At 39.9% G+C, this 21,302-nt stretch overlaps 3 protein-coding genes across 6 annotated transcripts in view; 1 reads left to right on the top strand and 2 right to left on the bottom strand.

The window, feature by feature from the left end:
• The window catches only part of arhgap15 (Rho GTPase activating protein 15), a 21,392-nt gene extending 13,164 nt beyond the window's left edge, over nucleotides 1-8,228 (top strand). For both annotated transcript variants that reach the window (XM_017440883.3, XM_017440881.3), the window contains 5 exons: nucleotides 45-143; nucleotides 314-391; nucleotides 3,780-3,914; nucleotides 7,641-7,746; nucleotides 7,915-8,228. In XM_017440883.3, the coding sequence (XP_017296372.1) occupies nucleotides 45-143; nucleotides 314-391; nucleotides 3,780-3,914; nucleotides 7,641-7,746; nucleotides 7,915-8,098 (602 nt within the window). In that variant the 3' untranslated portion in view covers nucleotides 8,099-8,228. The remainder of the gene's footprint in view (nucleotides 1-44; nucleotides 144-313; nucleotides 392-3,779; nucleotides 3,915-7,640; nucleotides 7,747-7,914) is intronic.
• Nucleotides 1-21,302, bottom strand: part of LOC112451394 (titin) — a gene marked incomplete at its 3' end in the record, with an annotated part of 470,585 nt that overhangs the window by 386,365 nt on the left and 62,918 nt on the right. The window lies entirely within an intron of this gene.
• LOC108250827 (kinesin heavy chain) overlaps nucleotides 11,789-21,302 on the bottom strand; it is a 29,198-nt gene continuing 19,684 nt past the window's right edge. For 2 of the 3 annotated variants that reach the window (XM_017440886.3, XM_025002749.2), the window contains exons 19-26: nucleotides 19,737-19,846; nucleotides 19,523-19,624; nucleotides 17,974-18,034; nucleotides 17,808-17,879; nucleotides 16,266-16,370; nucleotides 14,835-15,051; nucleotides 14,599-14,760; nucleotides 11,789-13,009 (exon numbers count right to left, since the gene is read on the bottom strand). In XM_017440886.3, the coding sequence (XP_017296375.1) occupies nucleotides 14,615-14,760; nucleotides 14,835-15,051; nucleotides 16,266-16,370; nucleotides 17,808-17,879; nucleotides 17,974-18,034; nucleotides 19,523-19,624; nucleotides 19,737-19,846 (813 nt within the window). In that variant the 3' untranslated portion in view covers nucleotides 11,789-13,009; nucleotides 14,599-14,614. Of the gene's footprint in view, nucleotides 13,010-13,034; nucleotides 13,426-14,598; nucleotides 14,761-14,834; nucleotides 15,052-16,265; nucleotides 16,371-17,807; nucleotides 17,880-17,973; nucleotides 18,035-19,522; nucleotides 19,625-19,736; nucleotides 19,847-21,302 lie in introns of those variants that run through there. The other variant, XM_037976014.1, reaches the window with a different exon arrangement.

Raw genomic sequence — 21,302 nt, 5'->3', positions numbered from 1 at the left:
ATACATATCTCAAAACTTGATTCAGAATATAATTTCTGTTTTAGACCGAGTGTTTGGCTGCCACCTGCTGACATTGTGTGAACGTGAAGGAACCACAGTTCCAAAGTTTGTAAAGACTTGTTTGGATACTGTAGAGAAACGAGGTACGTTCACTTAAAGCTAATGATTATGTTTTTCAGTGGAAACAGAACTTAATTAAGATGAAAACATCACAAATAATTTATTTTGAGGACACATATTTCGATAAGACCAAGAACAGCTTTTTTGTCTGGATCCTCTGACTTCATTTCATGAATTATTTTTTGGTCTTCAGGTCTGGAGGCAGATGGAATCTACAGGGTCAGTGGAAATCTGGCCACAATCCAGAAACTTCGCTTCATTGTTGATCAAGGTCTGTTTAAAGCTTAATGTTTTATTACTTCATCAAATAAAACTACATCAAAATACTAAATATTCTAAATTTACAACAAAAAAAGTATTTGAATGAAAAAATATGTAATAACACTGTGAGTTTATTTTGGAGTTAGTCTTTCAGTTTCTACAGTGAATGTTCTGAATGATGCAGTAAAAAATACTCCTGTGACTTTTTTTTTCAAACTGCCAACCTTAAAGCTAACAACACCGACTAAAAGAATCATTGAACAATCATATTTATCTGTTGCTCTATTTGCAGCACCAGTAACCTTTTTTTCTGAAACACTCACTTAGTGCTGCTCAGCAGAAATTTTGAAGTTTGTTCTTAAAAGCTGGAATGAAATTACATTTATCAAATGGAATAAACTTTTTTTAAAAACTCATTACAGATAACCAAAACTTTCCACAGCTGAACTAATGGTCACAACAAGAGCCCACAAAACATTAAAGTAAAGTAAAATCAGAAAAAAATTAACATTACAAATTTAAAAAGTGTAAGGGAATGTTAATTATATTTACATAACACTTTGTGGCAACTTTTGTTGTTTTTAAATTGCTGTGACAAAAAATGACAAAATCCATTTGATAAATGGGAGAAAACCAGAATTCACCACAGTTCCTACAGAAATGTTCTGTGGGTAATAAATATTTTTATTGGATTGTCTTTTTAGGCTGAATTAGAATTCATTTATTTATTTTTGCAAGATGACGTGGCCATAATTAAGGCTCAGTTATAGTCGTGTTTCAGAGTTGTGCAGAATGCCGCTGACAGAGCACAAACCTGAGCGAGCGGCATAGGTGTTTATACTTGATATTTACGTTGGTGCAGTATTCTCCGAAAAGATAGGTGGCAGTACATAACATAAACACTCTATAAACACTCCTCTTCACCAATTGCAGCAGCAATCTCCTTCCACGGGTTTTGAGCCATTTGATTATCTTTGTTATTTCTCCATGAGAGCACCTTCGAAATTGTCCTTTTTTAAAGGAGCACAGCACACACAGCCCGCACCAAGGTATAAAAATTGGGAGATGCACAACCATGCACCCCAACACTGTGCGGGACGGGGCCAGTGCACAGGGGCGGAGACAGCAAGATTGACTTACTGTTTTGAAACCCTCGCACAATGTTCAATGCATCAAGTATAACCCAGCTTTAGCTGAGGCCACAGTGGCTCCTGATAACACTAACCAGGTTACGGATGATTTACCACAAACATTTATAGTGAGCTGGAAGCAGGGATCTGGAAAAACTTTCAAACACTGATAAAATTACACTGCATTACAAATTATTATGCAAATACATTTTCTGTGAAAAAAACAAAATTTTTAGTTTTTCAAATAAAGGTTTCAGTTTTGCAGTTTTTCCTGTCTGTTTAGATCACTGACATCTATCTTACAGGAAGCTTGTTAGTTTGACAGGTAAGACTAATTGTTCCACATTATTAAGCAAAGTCACAGGTTTCAAGCAATATGGGGAAAAGAAAGATCTTTCTGTGAATGAAATGTGTGAAATAGTGCAATGCCTTGCCAAATACTAGATATTTCACAAAAAAAGAACAGATCATTGTACTGTGAAAAGATCTGAGTGTGATACAGAGTCTAGATGGGTTCATTGAGACAAAGGCATAATAAAGAAAGCTTCTGACAGGCAAACATGTCAAATTAGGAGAGCAGCTGCGACAAAGCCACTGATGAGTAGCAAACAGTTTTTGAAGCTACTGGTGTCTCTGGAGTCCCAAAAACCTCTCGATGCATGATCCTCCAGAGGCATGTAGTTGTGCAAAGAGCTGCGTTTCAGCCTTGCATTAACCAGCAGCACCCACCAAAGAGAAATGATTGCAGTGGGCTCAGAAATACATGAAGACTAACTTTAAAACAGTTTTGTTCACCAATGAATACTATGCTGGATGGTCCAGATAGAGGGAGTTCTTGATGCTTGTTGCACAGCCATCATGTTTCAGTTAGGCTGAGATGTCAGCAAAGAGGTGGTGGAGTGACGTTCTGAGCTGGATTAATGTGGAATGAGTTGGTGGGTCCCTTTAGGGTGCCTGAAGGTGTCAAAATGACTTCTGCAAAATATGTGGCATTCCTAGCAAACCAATTCCTGCCAAGGTATTAAAAAAAAGAGTTGTGCCTTCTTGAATAAAATGATTTTCATGCAAGACAACACAGCATCCCATGCTGCAAAGAATACCATTGAGGCCTTGGCTGATATGGGTATAACAGAAGAGTAAATCATGACGTGACCATCATCGTCTCCTGACCTCAACCCTATTGAGAAATTATGAAACATCCTTAAAAGGAGGATCCATGACATTTGGTGGCAGTTTACCTCAAAACAGCACCTCTGGAAGGCAGTTCTGGCATCCTCAAAGGAAACAGGAACAAACCACACATGGACTTACAGGTTCAGTGGATAAGATAGTTGTTAAGGTGATATGAAAGAAGTGCTCCTACATTAATATGTAACTGTCTGTAAATATGCTTATGATTAAAATAGCATTTGATTTACAAGAAATATCCCTTATTGCAAAAAAAGATAGGGATGATTTCCAAGTCTAACAATGTTTAGGTTGGTTAGGAGCCATGCTCTCACTGGTAAAACCTGAGGAGGTGTGTGTATCTACACAAACAACAATTGGTATAACAATGCTGAACTTTAAATTTTTTTAATGCCTTTTGGCATAGATGGCTTCCTTCATCCCCCTCTCAAACCATCTGTCTTCTCTGTCCAACATATGAAGATTGTGGTATAGGAGCTCAGCTGAGTCCTGTCCCGAAGAGGTGGCTCTCCTGTGTTGAGCCATGCGTCTGTGGAGAAGCTGTTTGGTTTCTCCAATATAGAGGTCTGAACATTCCTCTCTGCACTGACCTGCAGACACCACACCGCTCAATTTGTGTCCTCAGGATAGACCAGCCCCTGTGTCCGGTTGATGGACCAGCCTTAGTCTCAGACTGTTAGGTTTAAAATACACCAGGATGTTATGTTTAGAGAAAATCCTTCTGAATTTCTCAGATATTCCAGCAACATAAGGGATGACAAAGGTTTTGTGTTTGTTCATATTTTCCTTCCTGGTCGGCTCTGTGGTGTGTTTTCTAGATTTCCTTGGTGAATTGTTGAAAAATTCCAGTTTTTACAGCATCCCACTGTTTTCTGTGCATGAAAAATCTGTATGAATTTAAAGAATGTTTAATGAGAAAACAACCCTGAAAAGTGAAATGCCTACATCAGTGAGAAAAACCTAATATTGAGTGAAACTGGAGTTTACAGCTGAATTCTGACATCTGTCATAAACTGACATCTTTGTCAGATCAATTTTAATTTGATTTAAATGTTTTGTCTCTTGTTTCCTTTCTGTCAGAGGAAGATTTGGACCTGGATGACAGTCAGTGGGAGGACATTCACGTCATCACTGGAGCTCTCAAAATGTTTTTTCGTGAGCTACCAGAGCCACTCTTTCCCTTCAGGTTCTTCCAGCAGTTTGTGGAGGTTGTTCGTGAGTAAAACCTAATGAAAAATTCTCATTCTTTAAGTTGAGCAATACTCTTGTCAAAACAAGAGCAGCATTCAAGACCCATGGAAGATGAGGTTTTCATGTGCTGTAGCCAGGTCATTGGTGCCTGTCGTAGTTGCAACTAGAGGACTGGTTTGTAGACACCAGGGGTGATGGAGGCCATCATGCGAAGAAAGAATACCTTTAGTTTGGCTGTCCTGGACGACTCCTGAAGTAGCTGACAGGTACAAAATGGTCTGAAGGACTTATGTGGTTGTGAAAGCAAAAACTTGGCAGTGGAAGGAAAATGAAAAGGCCAAATAGAAGGACTTTTTGTTGGCCTCAGGGAGGCTCAAGCAAACCGTTCAATGGCTTAGAAAAGAAAAGCAGGTCCCATCCAGTCTGTGCTTGGTTTGGGTGGGAAACTAACCCTAACCCTAACCCTAACAAAAACAAAAACAACTGGACTTCTGTTCTGTAGCTGAAGACGTTTCTCTTCTCATCAGAGGAGCTTTCTCAGGTCAAAAAGCAGAGAGTGTGGAGTTCGAGGTTTTAATGCTGAGATGTTCTGTAAAATGGATTTACCTGCAGATTAATTCCCTCTCCTCACAACAGAGTCTCATTAAGATCTTTGTTTGCCTGACTCACTGATGGACCACTCTGGTCACACGAATGAAGGTGTTGATTGGAGTGAAACTGACTGGGGATCAGGCTAAATGCTCCATTGGAGGTTTTAGAAAGCTCCAATCTGAGACCTCCTCCTCTGTTTAATGTTGGTTTCTCTCTTTTGACATAGATGGCTTCCTTCTCTCCCTCTCAAACCATCTGTCTTCTCTGTCCAAAATATGAACATTTTGGTCCTCAAAGGAGTGTCCCTTATCCTTGAGGTGTAGGTGGACAGCTGAGTCCTGTCCCGAAGAGGTGGCTCTCCTGTGTTGAGCCATGCGTCTGTGGAGAAGCTGTTTGGTTTCTCCAATATGGAGGTCTGAACATTCCTCTCTGCACTGACCTTCAGACACCACACTGCTCAGTTTGTGTTTGGATGTTTTGTCTTTAGGGTGGACCAGCCTCTGTCTCAGTCCTGTTGGGTTTTATTGGATCTGGTGTGCCTTGGATTTAAGTTTTTGAGTTTATTTTGCATTAGGTTCATTGTTGTTGTTTTTTTGTTTGTTCATTTTTCCATAATTCTGTTTTATGTCTTGTTTATACTGCGTTCAGTTAAGTTATTGTATAGTTTTGTTTTTTGTCTGAATCACCAAGACAACCAAAACACCATTCTGTTTTGTTTCAGTTTTCTCATGTGTTTCCTGTGTCACTTTTCACCTGCCTTCAGCTATGGAACTCTCCGGTCTGCCTGCCACGTCTACCTCACCTGTTCTTCATCATTTCCCAGCTGCAACTCCTTTTTCACTCACCCTCAGTTCTTTAAAACCAGTTTCTTTTAATTCATTCCTGGCTGGTTCATTCCTGTACGTCTGTTTATTGTTCCTGGTTGCCCATGTCTCTGTGTTTTTGTCTACGCCACGTTTACGCTTCTTAAGTTTTTGTTTCATTTTGTTGCTGCCACGTCAACTCTTTGTTTCCTTTTTGATTTGTTAATAAATAAATTATTTTTATTTTTCTTAAACCATGAGTCTGCGTTCTGGGTTCATTGTGCACTTTCCAAACATGGATGTTCTGTTTGGAGAAAATGTTTCTGAGGTTCTCAGATACTCCTGCAACATCAGGGATGATGAGGTTTTTCCATCTGTTCTTCTCCTTGTTCTGTTCAGTGGTGTGTTTCTGTAGATTTCCTTGTTGACTTGAGAAAAGCTCAGTTAGGATATCCACATGTTTGGAGAGCTTTTTTGATATCTTTCTGTTCCTTTTTCTTCCTTTCTGTCCTTGTGGGGACGTGTTCAGCCCGATGCTGTAGCGTTCTGATGACAGAGAGTTTGTGTTCCAGAGGGTGGTGAGAGTCAAACAGAAGGTTCTGCTCTGTGTGGGTCGGTTTCCAATGGGGACTTTGGGTGTAAAAGATTTCCCCCAGATTGGAAGTTCGTTTTTTGTCTTTATTGTATGTTTTATTTTAGTGTGGTGATGTTTGAATACAGTTGGCCATTTGTTCAGGCCTCAAGTTTGAGTCTGGAGATTTCTAACATATTTTTTCAGCCGCTTAGACAACTTTGAATAATGTTAATGTGGTGTCACTGAATCTAAAGGGGTTAAACAATTCAGTTAAAAGAAACAAGGTTTTGAATAAATTAGAAAAGAAAAAGCTCAGGTGGCCTTTTTGCTGGAGACCCACCTGCCTTCACAGGAACATGAAAAATTAAAAAAAAATTAGCTATAAGAATACATTCTGTAGTTCATTCAGACCAAGTCAGAAAAGGGGAGTGGCTATTCTGATTGCAAATTTGGTACAATTCAAATGCTATAAAGAGATGATAGATAAAGAGGAAAGATGTGTTACTTAATGGAAGGCTGAAAAATAAACTTTTCACTTTGGTTAATGTTTATGCCCCACTGAAAAGTAAGAAACAATTTTTTAAAGATGTGTTTAATATAGTAGCCCAAGAATTTGAAGGCCTGTTGAACGACACAACTAGTGTCAAAAACTGCAGGAGCAGTATGAATAAATTATTGAATACAATGATACAAAAAGTGGGGCTGGTGAATTTGTGGAGGTCACTTCACCCCCAAGTGAGGGACTACACACACTACTCAGTTCCCCATATCGTATATTCGAGAATTGACTATTTTTAAAGAATACTGAAGAAATGCATAATTTCACAGCATGCAAGATTGATGTAGCAGATGTTTTGGACCATAACATGTTCAGTCTTAAAATTAACCTTGATTATAGAAAAATAAATACAGTATGGAGGCTTAATCTGAGCATCCTATACAGGAAAGATAATATAAAACAAATTTAGGAAGAAATCAAACAATTTATTGAAGAGAATAACACAGGAGACGTGAACCCACCCATGCTTTGGGATGCATTGAAAGTAGTCCTGAGAGGAAAACTAATTGCTCTTACAGCAATTTCAAAAACATGTTAGAAGGACTTCATATAAAAAAAATAAAATAGAAAAACTTCAATGCCTTGAGGAAGAACATAAGCAAACAGGAAGCCAGTCAATCCTATAACAAATAGGAGAAATCAGAACAGAAAGCAAGATTTGCAAGGCAAAGCTATTATGAATTAGGACCCAAACTAAGAGGTTGGCAACGCAACTGAAATGAAATAGAAAATGAGTTTGAAAAATATTATACAAAATTATATTCTCAATCTCCAGCGGCAGATAAAGAAAGAATTAGACAATTTCACTTTCAATATCTCTTGACCTACCTACTATTGGGGAGGCTCAAAATAAACTAATCATGTCACAAATTACAGATAAATAAACTGAAACTGCAATAGGTAAACAAGTCACTGGGTAGTGATGGTCTTCAAACCAAATTCTATAAAGTTTTCAGGGAAAAACTCAAACCTTTACTCCAGACATGTTTTAACTGGACTCTTAAGTAAGGAATAGCCTCTCCATCTTGGAGGGATTCAAATATTACACTTCTACCTAAAGAGGGTTAGGGTTAGATAAGGATCAATGCAAATACTACAGACCCTTATCATTAATTAATATAAAAACAACTAATAAAAAACTTTAAAGATAGTCAACACACAATAAGTTTTTTCAAACACTGATGTTGAAGTTAAACCAACACTGCTCTTTTTCTTCTGGTCAGAACTCAAAGAATCCAAACAGAAAATTCAGGAGGTGAAGAAACTGATCCAACAACTGCCCAAACCCAACCATGACACCATGAAGATGCTTTTCAGCCATCTGCAAAGGTACACCTGGACTACACTTGGATCACACATAAACAAGAACTGACCAACATCTAACCCAAACCTGGTGACTGACTACTGATCTGACTCAGTCCTTCATCCAGTGACCCAGACTTTAATCTCACCATATTCTCATTTTACCTCTGAATTTGTTGCTTTTGTTGTTTTCAGAGTTCTGGCTTTTTCTCAGAAGAACCTGATGTCTACTCAGGGTATCAGTATCGTATTTGGCCCAACGCTGATGTGGCCTGAATTAGATGCAGGAAACATGGCAGTCAACATGGTGTACCAGAACCAGATTATGGAGTTCATCCTCATCGAGAGCCAAGAGATCTTCAACCTTGACAGGAAGTAAGAGACTGTTGGAACCATCAGAACCAGAATCATTCTGACTCATCAAAACCAGTTGCATTCAGTTGTTTCATTGATGCTGTGTATGTTTCTCTGGAGTGTAAAAATAATAAATGTATTTTGTGTAGTCTAAATCCTTTTGATGACTGTTTTTACATGGATCTGAAACTACTAAATTATAGCTGTCAGGGTTAGAAATGTTTTAATTTTGAGTTATAAATTGTTACTGGTGTTAGGAGTGGTGGAACCCAGTGTGCAGACTCAACTTCATAAAATAAAATAATTTATTGTAAAATAAAAGAAACAAAAACAAAGCGCTGCCGAGGCAGCACAATGAAAACTAAATACAAAACAAGCTAAACAAAAACAGACAGCATGACAAGGCGAGGCTTGGCAGGATTCAGGACCAGCACACTTAGACAAAGTTTTAAGGTGTTTATTGTTGACGGACCAAAAGCAGGATCAATGTCTCTGAAATGGGCACTCACGTGACCGCCTGGGAGCGAGACCGGAACTGGTAAGTCCTTCGTAGCTTGATAGCTCGTAGCAGACAGACGTGTCTGAAAGGGGCTGAGGCGAGAGGCAAAGTCCAGGTCCAGGCAGAGGGTCGATACCGATGAGTCAGAAAGCAGAAGCCAAATCCAGTTAGGGAGAATCCAAGGGGCGAGGTCCAGAAAGGCAAGGCGAGAACGGTAACCAGTAATCAGAGTCCAAAGCAGTATCCAACAAGGGGCAGGCATGAGACGTGGGTCGTGGGACAGGCAATGGTCGAGATCAGGCAAGGACATGGAAAGTATGCTGGACATTTACTGGGCGTGAACCGTTCAATAATCTGGCGAAGAATGACTGGGAGCTGTGAGTATTTAAGCATGGTGAAACAGGTGAAACAGATGACTATGATTACGTGGGCATGATGACATGGGCGTGGCTTGGAACTGGGAGTGGGAAGTTACGTGGCTGTGGCTGTGGCATGGCTAGAGGCAAGAGGCGTGGCAGGAACAGATGAAGCTGTGACACAGCAGGGGAGATAGACAAACAACCCAGTGAGTAAGTGGAGGTGATGACCGGGTTTTAATGACAGAGGGTAATTAGGTGAAGTGGGCACAGGTGAGTGATAAGGAGCAGGTGGAGATGGGCGTGGCAGGAAAACCAGTGACTGACCGAGGACAAGAGCACAGAGGGCTCAGGGAGCGAAAAAACAAATACAGCTAAATACAGGAGCCAAATAACAGAATTAACGAAACAATAAACTCAGTACAAAAAAAACCCAAAACCCCCAGATCCTGACAACTGGAGGCTTTTTTTTTAAATGGTAGAAAATTCTTGTTAAACTTTAAGAAATCTGAAACGTACATTACCCAAATAATATTTATGTGCATATTTTAAACAAAAATGGTATGCGTTTATAACATGTAGCTTTATAAACTCCATCAGGTCTCTGTACATACGACCTTCAGGTTCCTGAGAGTGGGGTCCATCTCACCTAACAGGGATAAAACGTCAGGTATGACAGGACAGGTTTTCAGATCAACACAGGCCCAAAACAAAGACAGAACCAAACATACTCAAACTTAAAAGTTTAGGGGGAAAAAGTGACATAATGCTTAGAGAGAAAATGTTAAGTTTCCACTGAAAGACCTCAAATAATTTACTTAATAATTTTCCAAGGAAAGTAATAATAAGATGATTATTACTCAAACCTTCACTTTCTTTGGAATTATTCAGACCTCTGTCTTCTTTGTCATCAATAAATTATGAAATAAAAAAGTAAATAAATCATATAATCCATACATAAACACAAAAGATTTGAACACAATTTATTATTATTTTGTGGTAATGTCATGCATTTTCATAGTATTATATGTGTGATTAGCATGAAGGTGAAAAACTTGCCTAGAGCTTTCATTTCTCTTTCATTATTTTATTGATCAGTAAGAAATGACTCCAAAACCCCCGTCTACCTAAAGGCGACCCCCTTGTAACAACAGCTTTGGCACAAAGTAAGCATTAGTGATCAGCTGATCAACCCTCAACAGTCAGTGAATGCAGCAGACAAGCCGCTGCCTCCTGCAGCACCTGAGAATTTGAGAATAATATTCTGAATTACTGAGTTAAATTGTTATAGTCGCTTCATGATTTAGCAATAAATAATCTGCATAATCAAAGGGAAGACTTTGGTGATAAATTTATTTTAAACATGAGAATCTTTTGAACAGAATGTGTGAGATTAGAATCTATGTTTTGGGTTTTACACATGCAAGACTGTGGACAGTTTAGTCTATTTGAGAAGTTGTTCGCTTTGGAATTTGGGTCAAAAGAAACTTAATAATTTTGATTGATAATTTCAGACTGTCAGATTAGTTTGAAGAAAGATCAGATTAGAAGTGAAATACTTTATCAACTTGCATCATTTTATAGTGTCATGGCCAGACTTAAAATTGCTTTTCTCATTACAAAGTCACTGTTTGATATCTGGTCAGAGTGAAGAAGCCTTTTTATGTGGGAAAAGGAAAGATCCAGTTTAGAGATCCTTTGTCAGTACAGCAGCAGATTGGACTGAGTTCATTCATCCTCAGCGATGGGAAAAGATGGAATACAGCTCGACTGTCTCTTTGCCCAAATGAGACACCAAAAACTGATACAGCACAGGAACCCCTCATCTCGAAACAGACACCAACACAAACTGTTCTGCAAAAAGGAAAGATGTGCACCAACTTGGACAAAGGCTACGTGATGAAATAAGTTGGTTTAAAAATGGTTGTGAAACAAAGAGAAAGAATGTGAACAAATGTCTTGTGATATTGAGCTTATTTCAGTTGTAATTTTGAATGTTTATGAAGAAGTCCATTTACATTTAAGGGTACTTCTGCTACTTCTAAAATATTACAGATAAAATGCAGACATTTTGAATTACAGGAGAAAATACTACTTTAGGTTAAAGTGAATAAAGATGTTTGGGTAACAGGAGATGTATTCGGATGTCAACACAGTGAATTTATGTTGCTGTATGACTTCTTCTCACTGGATGGCGCTGCTGTCACAGCGTGGGGCAGACAAGTGTGTGTTAGAAGTGCAGAAGAACAAGAGCGGAGTAGGTTCTGCAAGGTGCCTAGCATGAGAGCACGAAAGTAATTAAGTCTTTATGTTTTACCAGCTGTCTCCTTATTGGTATTAAAACCATCTCCCTTTCTTATTTACATTGATCTTGGTGTTGAGTTAAAATTTGAGGCATAGAAGTTGCTGCATGAATGGGCTGAAAGGCACAATTAACTCTTGATTCCTCTCTATTTAAGGAGACGGCTAGGTAGTAATTATGTATACAACATGACTACAGTAGATATAAATACAACTTAAATTCAGCCTGATATAAATGATAACAAATGGAAACTTGGATGTAAATGCAATACAACAAAATTTTGTAGTAGAGTCACAATCAAAATCCTACAATTGCTTTATCCTAACCTTAAGCCAACAAGGTGCTTTAACTAGAACCTGGGACAAATATTGACTGCTTTTGTGGCTTAAGTTAACTTCTATATTTTTAAAAAATGTCTTCTGAATCCCTCTGCTGACTAATCGCTTCATCATATCAAGTCTATAGTATGTCAGTTTATGAATAAACATCAGCCCAATAAGGTTCACATGAACTGATCAGACATGTCTTCAGAAAGAAGTAAAGGCAACATATCAGATGTTTGACATCAATGAAACTTTATTTTTATCATCAAAGAGAGGAAAATGTTGTGCTTCAAACACTTAAAGATCATTCTTTTAAAAACAAACATGTCAACCTCACTTGGACATCAGCTGTCAGCTTCAAATGTGCCAGTGATGTAAACAGTAAATTTATTAGATAACATCAGTATGTATAAAACCACAACAACAATAAAACAACAGACACAACAGGTTCTAAACACAGAAAACCCACAAACAAACGTCACAGGTCAACAGCTGTTCTGCTGTTAGAAAGAGGTTCATGATGCGAGGTCAAAGGTGTTGTCATCCTCCATGAGAAGTCTCAAAATCAGCTCTGTCTCGTGGTCGCATGATGAAAATTGAGTTATTTTTGTTCTCGTAGCAGCTTTGTCTGCCTCTTCTCGACAGTAGGCCCTGGTCGAACTGTTTCTTACAGGGCTTTGGGCCAAGTGTTGTGTGATTGGTCAGAAGTTGTTGTGGGCGTGGTTAAGCTTTAATGGAGTCATTTAGCTTCTACTGACCAGCAGCTGGAGGCTGTTAGAAAATACAGCCGTCTTTACAACTGTTCCAGCAAAACTTAGAAACCTCTGGACTTAAAAGACCGCCGAGACACAGGCGGCCTTTCATGGCGGTGACTGTCTCAGTCTGTTTAATAAACACATCTGGTCGCAGTGAGAGAAGCAAACATCTGTACCAGGACACGAGAGTTGAGAAGAAACGTCCTCCTCCGGGAAGAAACCCGGAGGAAGACGGAGGATTGAGTGTGTGCAAAAACAAACATTACCATGAACCGACTTTCTGACATCCTATGGAGTATGCCAGAGCCTTAAGTTATGTTCAGGGGAGTCTAGCTCAGGACGCCTTCAGGTTAATTTCCTTTTCTCAGAGGAAGTTTTGGACTGGTGGTCGGAGGACAAATGTAGAAAATGCTGAGCTGCAGTTAAAGGTAAACAATATTTTTAACCATTAAAAAGGCATTTAAAATATTTTGTAGTAAGTTAAATAAAGACTTAAAACAAAATAATCATCAGCATTTTAAAACATTCACAAGAGGAAATTTTTAAACTTAAGACATTCAGTAAAATCAGAAATAGTGTAATAATGAAGACAGCGTTTGTTCGTTGTTAAAAAGTAAAGTTGCAGAGATAAGAATTCTGAAGGCAAAGTGGTGAAAGCAGGAGAGTTCAGGAACAGAAACTGATCCAGAGTCAGCTGATATCTGTGAAAACAGGAAGTGATAATGTTGTTCATAAAATTTAGATCAATTTTATCTAAAAAGAAAATACATATTTTAACTTTAAAGTAGAATATATGTAGAACTTCCTAGAGAAATGAATAAAAAGTCACTACTTAAATCAAAATGTTTCACTTTTTATTACTCAACAATATTGATGGTATGGTAAATAACTTTTTTATGTTTTTACATTTAAAACAGTCATGGTGAGACCGATAAAAACTCAGGATTGATCTAGTTTTAATGTGAAATTTGTTTTTCCACACAACCCACTTTTATCTGAGCATTTTTAATAATCTTTGAGTTTGCATTGCCTACACAGCGGCATGGCTCAACACAGAAGAGCAGCTCTTCAGGACAGGACTCAGTTGAGCTCCTACACCTCAAGGAGAAGGGACACTCTTTGGAGGACCACAGGGTTCAGATGTTGGACAGGAAAGACAGATGGTTTGAGAGGGGGTTGAAGGAAGCCATTTATGTCAAAAAAGAGAAAAAAAAAACTTTAAACAGAGGAGGAGGTCTCAGATTTCAATTTTCTAAAACCTCCAGTGGGGCATTAAGCCTGATCCCCAGTCAGTTTCACTTAAATTAACACCTTCATTCATGTGACACACATCTCTCTGGGAGCCAGGAAAACAGAGACCCTAACGAGGCTCAGGAGGGAGGGGAGTAAGACTAATCTGCATGTGAGTTCAGCTGCATAAATGGAGCATGTCATGCAGTTTAAAGCTCTCCAGTTTGGACCGAGAAACCTCCTTGGATGGGAAAAGAAACATTTTCAACTACAAATAGAAGTCCAGTTGCTTTGTTAAAAAATATTTGGGGGTGGGGGGGGACCCCAGGTTTCTGTTTAGTTCTGGAGCTCGACTAATGAGGAGTCCTCTCTCTGTTAACCATGTGTCCCTATAACTAAGTAGCAATGACTTCATAAATAAAATTATTTCAATTAGAGAGAAAATTCCCACCACCTTCCTGCTGTTGCCTCTGATTTCCTGTCAGATGAAGCCGCTTTAGACGCGTCACTAGAACCTGATTTGTGTTTGGACTGTTTTTGTTCTGTTGAGCTTTTAAACGGTCAAAGATAAAAGCTTCATCCAAACCATCAACATGTCTGCTGGATCCCATCCCAACCAGGCTGTTTAAAGAGGTGTTTCCACTAATTAATATTCCCATTTTGGGTCTGCTCAGTCTGTCTCTAATGACTGGTTATGAACCTCAGAGCTTTAAGGTTGCTGGAATTAAACCTTAACTTAAGAAACCTGATCTTGATTGAGGAGTTCTGGCCAATTATAGACCTATATCTAATCTCCCATTCCTCTCAAAAATTCTTGGGAAAATAGTTGCAAATCAACTGTGACAAGTTGAAGGGATTAAAATATGCAAAAGATCAATAAATGGTTTAAAATAAGTTTCTTCAGTGAAAGATTCTTTATTTTTGTAACAAATGTCACTGAAAATCCAAATGCAGAACATTGAAGAAAAAAAAAAGACTCCAAAAAAACTCACTGAAGGTTCTGCAAAACTAAAACAGGGTTTACACGTTTGACAAGTTTTCTGTTGTTGTTGTGACTTACCTGGAATCACCATGTTTTACTGCAGATGTTGTTGTTGTTGTTGTTGTTGGGAGGGGTGATGTCGTGGACTGGAGGCTCCTCCTCCTCCTCTGATGGTGGGTCTGATGATCGGGGAGGAGGACGGATGCTGATGGTACTGATGTCCGGCTCTGATTGGTTTGGCTGCAGGAACACACGTAACAGGTGAGACTCAGCGTCATGTTAATGTTGTAAAGACTGGAAACTGTGGTTCTTACCAATCTGAGCCGAGTGTCCTCTCCTGGAGATGTTCTTGGATCGAACTGCCTCTTTGATCCGGTCCACTTCCTGCTGGTACCGTTTGCGGTCCTTCACAGCCGACTCCTTGGCGTTCTTCAGGGCAGTTTCCAGAGTTTTCACTCGCTCTGCTGTGGCCCTCAGCCTCCTGTCCAGCTTAGGAAGCTCACAGCGAAGATCTGCATTATCCTGAACCAGCTGAGAATACAGAGAGTTAAATTCAGTGAGGTTCTACCTGTTCGTAAAGTGGGGTTTAGGGTTAGGGTAGAGTTAGGCATTATTTTCCCAATTATATACTAAACAGGATGTGTGGCACGGCAGTGCAGGGGTTAGAGCTGTCACCTCCCGGTCAGAAGGTTGCAGGATCTCTTCCCGACACGGGGCCTTTCTGGGTGGAGTTTGCATGTTCTCCCTGTGCTCACCTGGGTTTACTCCAGGTACTCTGATTTCCTCCCACAGACAAAAAAATGCATGTTAGATTCACTGGTAACTCTAAATTGTCTCGTTTGTGTCTGTGTGTCCCTGTGATGGACTGGAGAACTGTCCAGGTGTCCCTTGCCTCTCTCTCAGTGACTGCTGGAGACAGACACCAGCTCCCCGAGACCCGGAAAGGAGAAGTAAAGAAAATGGATGGATGGATACTACGTAGGACAAACCAGACTGTAACAACAATTAAATGGTGTCATCATTCTGCTTGATGCTGAAATATTTTAATCAGATATCACATTATCCAATAACAGGAATCAACATTTAAATGTTGGCATCTTACCTGTCAAATCTAACCACAATATAATATTTAGGGTTATATTTTAAATGGTTCTAATAAACACAGACTATTGCCTATAATTTATATTCTTAAGTAAAAATCATCTAATTTCATCAGAACTACTTTTTTAACTCGTATGATTCCCTGAACTATAAAAGTTTGCTTGGAAACTTGAATTTCCTGCTTTGCATCAAGCTGCTATTAGAAAAATATTTTTTCACATCTTTCTGGTCCAACCCACAGAAACACGTATTAGCTCAGTGTTTTACACATCTAACAGGTTTCTGTAACAGTCCTTTCTGGTTCTGATCCAACTGGGGTCATACTGTATTGATTTTATTTCCACTTTCAAACAACCTGTTGTTATTTATAAATGAAGTCTCGAGGCAAGCAGAGTTTTTTTTTCCTGTAACCTTAATTGTTGAATCTGTGTATTTTCAGGGGAAAAAAGCATCAGATAATGAGTGGAGTGACCCATCTCATGTAAACATGCCCCAAACCTAAAGCAGTGAAACAGTGCCACCATTGTAGAACCCATTATCTGAGAGGGTTAGGTTTTGTCAAGAAACGCTAGAAAAAGAAAGCCCTGTTTTCTTAAACTCTCTAACTAGTTTATCCCATGAGCGTAGTGTCACCTATATCTCACCTGTTTGTGGACTTTGCTGAGCTGCTCCAAGTTGTTTTCTAAGAAGATAATTCTTTGTCTCTGAGCCAGACTGCCGCCGGCCTCGTCACTGTCGTTCTCTGAACTCTGTTCAACACAAGGAAAAAAACTCCTGGATCTGAGGTTTCAAAGTCGGTCCGAGCCTCCCTACCAACACACGGGAGTAAACTTTCCCAGGAAAGCTGAGAACTGTCATCCTTCAATAGTTGGAACACACTCTTCAGTCCCCCTTTTAAAAACAGGAACCACCACCCAGGCTGCCACTCTGCAGGAGTTGGCCCGGTCCTCCATGTGACAATGAAGTGTTAACCATGACAGTCCAACAATGTTTAGAGCCTTCAGCATCTCAGGGCAGATCTCATCCACCCCTGGCACCCTGCCACCGGGGAACATTTTGACTACTTCGGTGACTTCTGCCATGGTAATGTACTCATCTTCCTCCGAGTCTACAGACTCTGCCTCCTCAAAGGTGGACAGGGTGGCCATATTAAGGAGATCCTTAAAGTGCTCCTTCCACTGCTCAACAATATCCCCTGTCCGGGTCAGTAGTTCCCCATCCAAATTAAGCTTGGCCTGGACGGGCCCATTTTCCCTTTCTGAGTCACCAAATGGTTTGCCAGAACCTCCTTGAGGCCAACTGAGAGTCCTTCACCATGACCTCTATGAATTCCTCCCATGCCTAGGTTTATGCATCCACAAGAATAGAAGCCAGAGTCCTTCTGGCCACCCTGTACCTGTCAGCTGCTTCAGGAGTCCTCAGGAACAGCCAAACCCTAAAGGCCTCCTTCTTCAGCTTGACGGCCTCCATCTCTACCAGGTCCTTTGGCTCCCACCATGACAGGCACCAATGGCCTTCAGGCCACAGCTCCTGGAAGATGCAGTGGCAACAGAGGCTATGAACATGGCCCATTTGGATTCCATGTCCCCGACCTCCCCGGGACATGTAAAAAACTCTCTAAGAAGTGTGAGATGAAGATCTCACAAACAGAGACCTCCGCCAGACATTTCCAGGTTACCCTTATTACTCATTTGGGTTTACCAGGTCTGTCCAGCAGCCTCCCCTGCCACCAGATCCAACTAACCACCAGGTGGTGATCAGTTGACAGCTCTGCCTCTCTTTTTACCTAAATGTCCAAGACATAGGGCTGCAGGTCTGATGATACAATTACATAATGGATCATCAACCTGGTACACTTATGGACCATCTATGCTCAAACATGGTGTTTGTTGTGGACAACCCATGCCTAGATGTCCAGTTACAGAACACCACTTGGATTCAGATCCCGAAGGCTGTTTGTCCCATTCATTCCTCTCCAGATGACTTCATCATTGCCCAAATGGGCATTGAAGTCACTTAGGATCATGTGATTGCTTTTATGTATCAAGTGGTCATGTGACAATGTTCATCATATTTTTAGAACTGATCAGCCAGATCTTTTCTTTCTTACTAAAGCAAAAAACCTGAGCTGAAAAAAAGTCCAATTCCTGTGTTTATTTAAATGTATTTTGGATTTTCTTTCTTACATTCTTGACTCGAGAGCTGAGGTCTTGGATGAAAATTTTACGAAGGCTGGTCAATGTCTGAAGTTCTTTGGTCTGTTGAATAAAAACAGAATCACTTTCAGATTGATGTTTTCATATCTGTTTTAGCTGCATATTTTAATAAGATGAATATAAACGAAACTCATACCACAGTCTCCTCCAGACCTTTCAAATCCTCCTTGGCTTGTTCTCTCTTCTCATTCAAGAACCTAAAACCACACCAGCAGACTAATGAAGAGAAGTTGAAAGATGTGACAAAACTGAGCAGTAAAATTTCCATCCAGTGCAGCTCAGATTTATGCAGAAGTATCAGAGGGAACCTATTCTGCTTCCTTGAACTACAAAACATGTTCATTACATTTAATACACAAAATCATTCCCAGATATTCAGATTTCCCCTGATCAGTTCTACCTGTTTTGAGCTCATTTCAGAATAAGTGGTTTTAGGGTTATGTCACTATTATGCAAATTGTCTGCTGTTGGCCACACCCCATTAACTCAGTGTCCCGCCTCAAAACATAAAAACTCTCTGAAGGATTAAACGCTGCGGATCTGACCCACATTTATATCGTTATTAATTCACAAAAATAAGGCCAGGATCAGCCTGGCCAGCAGAAGCAGGGTCAGTTTAGTCAGACACCTCCTCCTCCTCCATCAGGAGGTCCCCAGCTGCTGATGGCCCGTCACAGTTCTCCTATCCTCCACCTCCTCCTCTGAGGCCATAGCTGCCCCCAAAGTAAGGGTGAACAGGCGCCGAGTTAACCTGCGAGGTTTTGTGTGTCTGACTGTTTTTACTGAGTCTAAACGGCGTTACATCCAGGGAGGTGGGGGCTCGGGAATTTTATCAGTGGTCCAAACCCCGACTGGTAGTGGGTCAGGACACCGGCAATCAGCGGTCCAAACCCGAAAAGTGTCCGGATGGCCGCCTGGTAAAGATCAGTTTTATTTATTTTTCCAACTTTTCTTCCTTTAAATTAACTTAGTTCCAATGTTAGTTTAGACAAACCTGCTGTGACTTTAACAGAGACGTGTTTCTGGGCCAGCTGAGCTGTTCAAACTACAACTTTCTTTGGCAATATGGCAGGGACACATTGTCTTCAAAACTAACATGAAGCCACGCAGCTCTGTTCTCCGTGACTGGGAGAACATGCAAGAACACATGTTCTATACTGCAGCCAACAACAAAACATTTTCCATTTCCAGCAGACAAAACCAGCAGAACTAACGTGACGGTCTTCCTGTAATGAAGTGGGCGGAGCTCCACTTGGGTTGCTAGGTGAGGGCTGGGCTTTTTTCGCAACTATCCCAAGGTTTTTGAAACAGGTTTTGCAGATACCAGAAAACATTTACTTATTGTCAAGAAATAGCTGGGTGGGTTTTTTTTTTGCACTTGGACTGTTTCTAGAAGCAGTAGATTCCCAAATCGAATAACAAAAACATGCAAAAAGTGAATTCTTCAGCTGGTGACAATAACCAAAACCATTCAAGAGCTCTGATGGAAGTTCAAAATGGTTCAAAATGATAAAACACAATGAAGTTGTTTTCCGTTTTTCATGACCCTCAGTCTCCATTCAGTTTATTTTGATCATGTAAAAAAAATAATTTGCAAGGAAATGATTATTAAATGTAAATTTTTTGTAGACAAGTTGCCGAGACTCATGTTAGGATTACGAAGAGCAAAAAAAGGCCAAACTTACTGAAGTTTCTGTAGCTTCTGCTCTTTGTTTTGATCCTCGACCCTCAGTTTGTCAAAGTCCGACTGAAGTTTTCTGTTTTCCAGCTGCAGAGCCTGGTTCACACTGAAAACAACATGGAACTGAGCTTTTAATGAAACAATAAAACTGAAGTTATGATCAGAACAAGTTATAATTCCAGATGGAAGAAAAAAAGTCTCATCTCAAAGACTCATACTCTTTGAGATGGTCAAAGTCTCTTCGTTTCTGCTCAATCTCATCCCGGAGTCGACTCAGCTGTTTCTGATGAACTTCTCTGTGGTTCTCCATCTGTTCCTCCAATGTTCTCTACAAAATACAAAAGAACTTCAGGAACACTTTGGGATTCCTGGTCAAATACGTCAGAACTTTACATGTACAGACCAGAACCAAGAGTGTTGACAGAAACTGACTTCCTATGATTCTCCATGAAGATGATGATGATTATGGTGACAATGATAATGACCCATCCAAGATGGTGTCAGTGTGTGTGGCTTGCCGTCTGTCACTGTACAGTTTCTGTATGACTATGTTGGTTTTTAGACTTTTACTGAAAAATGTAGACCGCCACCTACTGGTAACTGAAAAAGTTATGTGCCGGGAGTTCAGGTCTTCATTCCCGGTTCCGCCATAAGGTCCCGTTGAATTAACAACAAAATAAAAGCTTGTCTTTGGTTTAACCATTGCAGTTCAAAAAAAACGTACCCCTTTTTTATTTTTGCAATTCCCGTTTTTCTCATTTCGTTTTAAAAACGAAAAAACACATGCTTGTATTGTTTTTGCAAGTTTATTTTGAAACGAAAAAACCAAAGATCGAACTAAACACGGATTCTTCTTCTACAGATCTGGGTAGCTAGGAGTGATTTTGCAAAATCACACATAAAAAATTTGGGGGGTGATAGTTAAATTTTAACTTGTGAAACAAATTAGGTTCATAGTAAAAAAAAAATCATACTATATAAATAAATTTGATGATGAAGGTGATGGTGATGATGATGGTGATAAATAAAACTATGTCTGTAAAACAGTCAGGTTCATACTCTGAATCAGGGTTAGATAGAGTTTAACTTTAGGCTTTTGGTTTGATGATAATTTGTTTCTGATGATGAAACATCAGAAATGATGAGGAATCTCTGAGATCCAGACTTTATTTAGAGCTGGAACACCATTAACAGAGATATGACATGGGCTTTGTGAGGGGGTTAGAATTAATGGAACATCTGAATCCCTGTAGAACTTGTGAATCATCAGGATCCCAGTAGAACCCAAAGAACCATTGGGATTCCCATATAACCTGAAGATCAGGGACGTGCGGTCTAGAGGCTGACATTTTCTCGGGAATCCCACGGGTCACGGGATTCCCGCAGGATTCCCGTGGGATGGGAGTCAACTTTACTGTTAATCACATGATCGGTACGGTACAGGATAAAAACTTAACGGGAGCGGACGGGAGCGGGAACCAACCAAAAAAAAAAAACACCCAAACAACGGCAAAACATAGTACATGCACTGCCATTATGTAGTTTTATTTCAGAGAGCCTACTAACACAGGTTAAAAGAACTACACCGCCCAAAATGCAACAGTGCTTCCGGTGGCTGCTTTCCGCGTTAACGTCCGTCATACTGATGCGGTAAAAAAATGTTTTGCAGCGCAAAGTAAAAAGTAATGACTTGTCGATTAAGCTCACAGAGTTGAAAGGAAAGTCGCAAATTTGATCAGACTTCGTGAGAGTCGAGTGTGACGGTGATAGCACGTTGAAATATT

This window comes from Kryptolebias marmoratus, linkage group LG6, assembly GCF_001649575.2.
Source record: "Kryptolebias marmoratus isolate JLee-2015 linkage group LG6, ASM164957v2, whole genome shotgun sequence".
In the NCBI taxonomy this organism is placed as follows: domain Eukaryota; kingdom Metazoa; phylum Chordata; class Actinopteri; order Cyprinodontiformes; family Rivulidae; genus Kryptolebias; species Kryptolebias marmoratus.
This window is presented reverse-complemented; position numbering and strand designations above follow the sequence as displayed.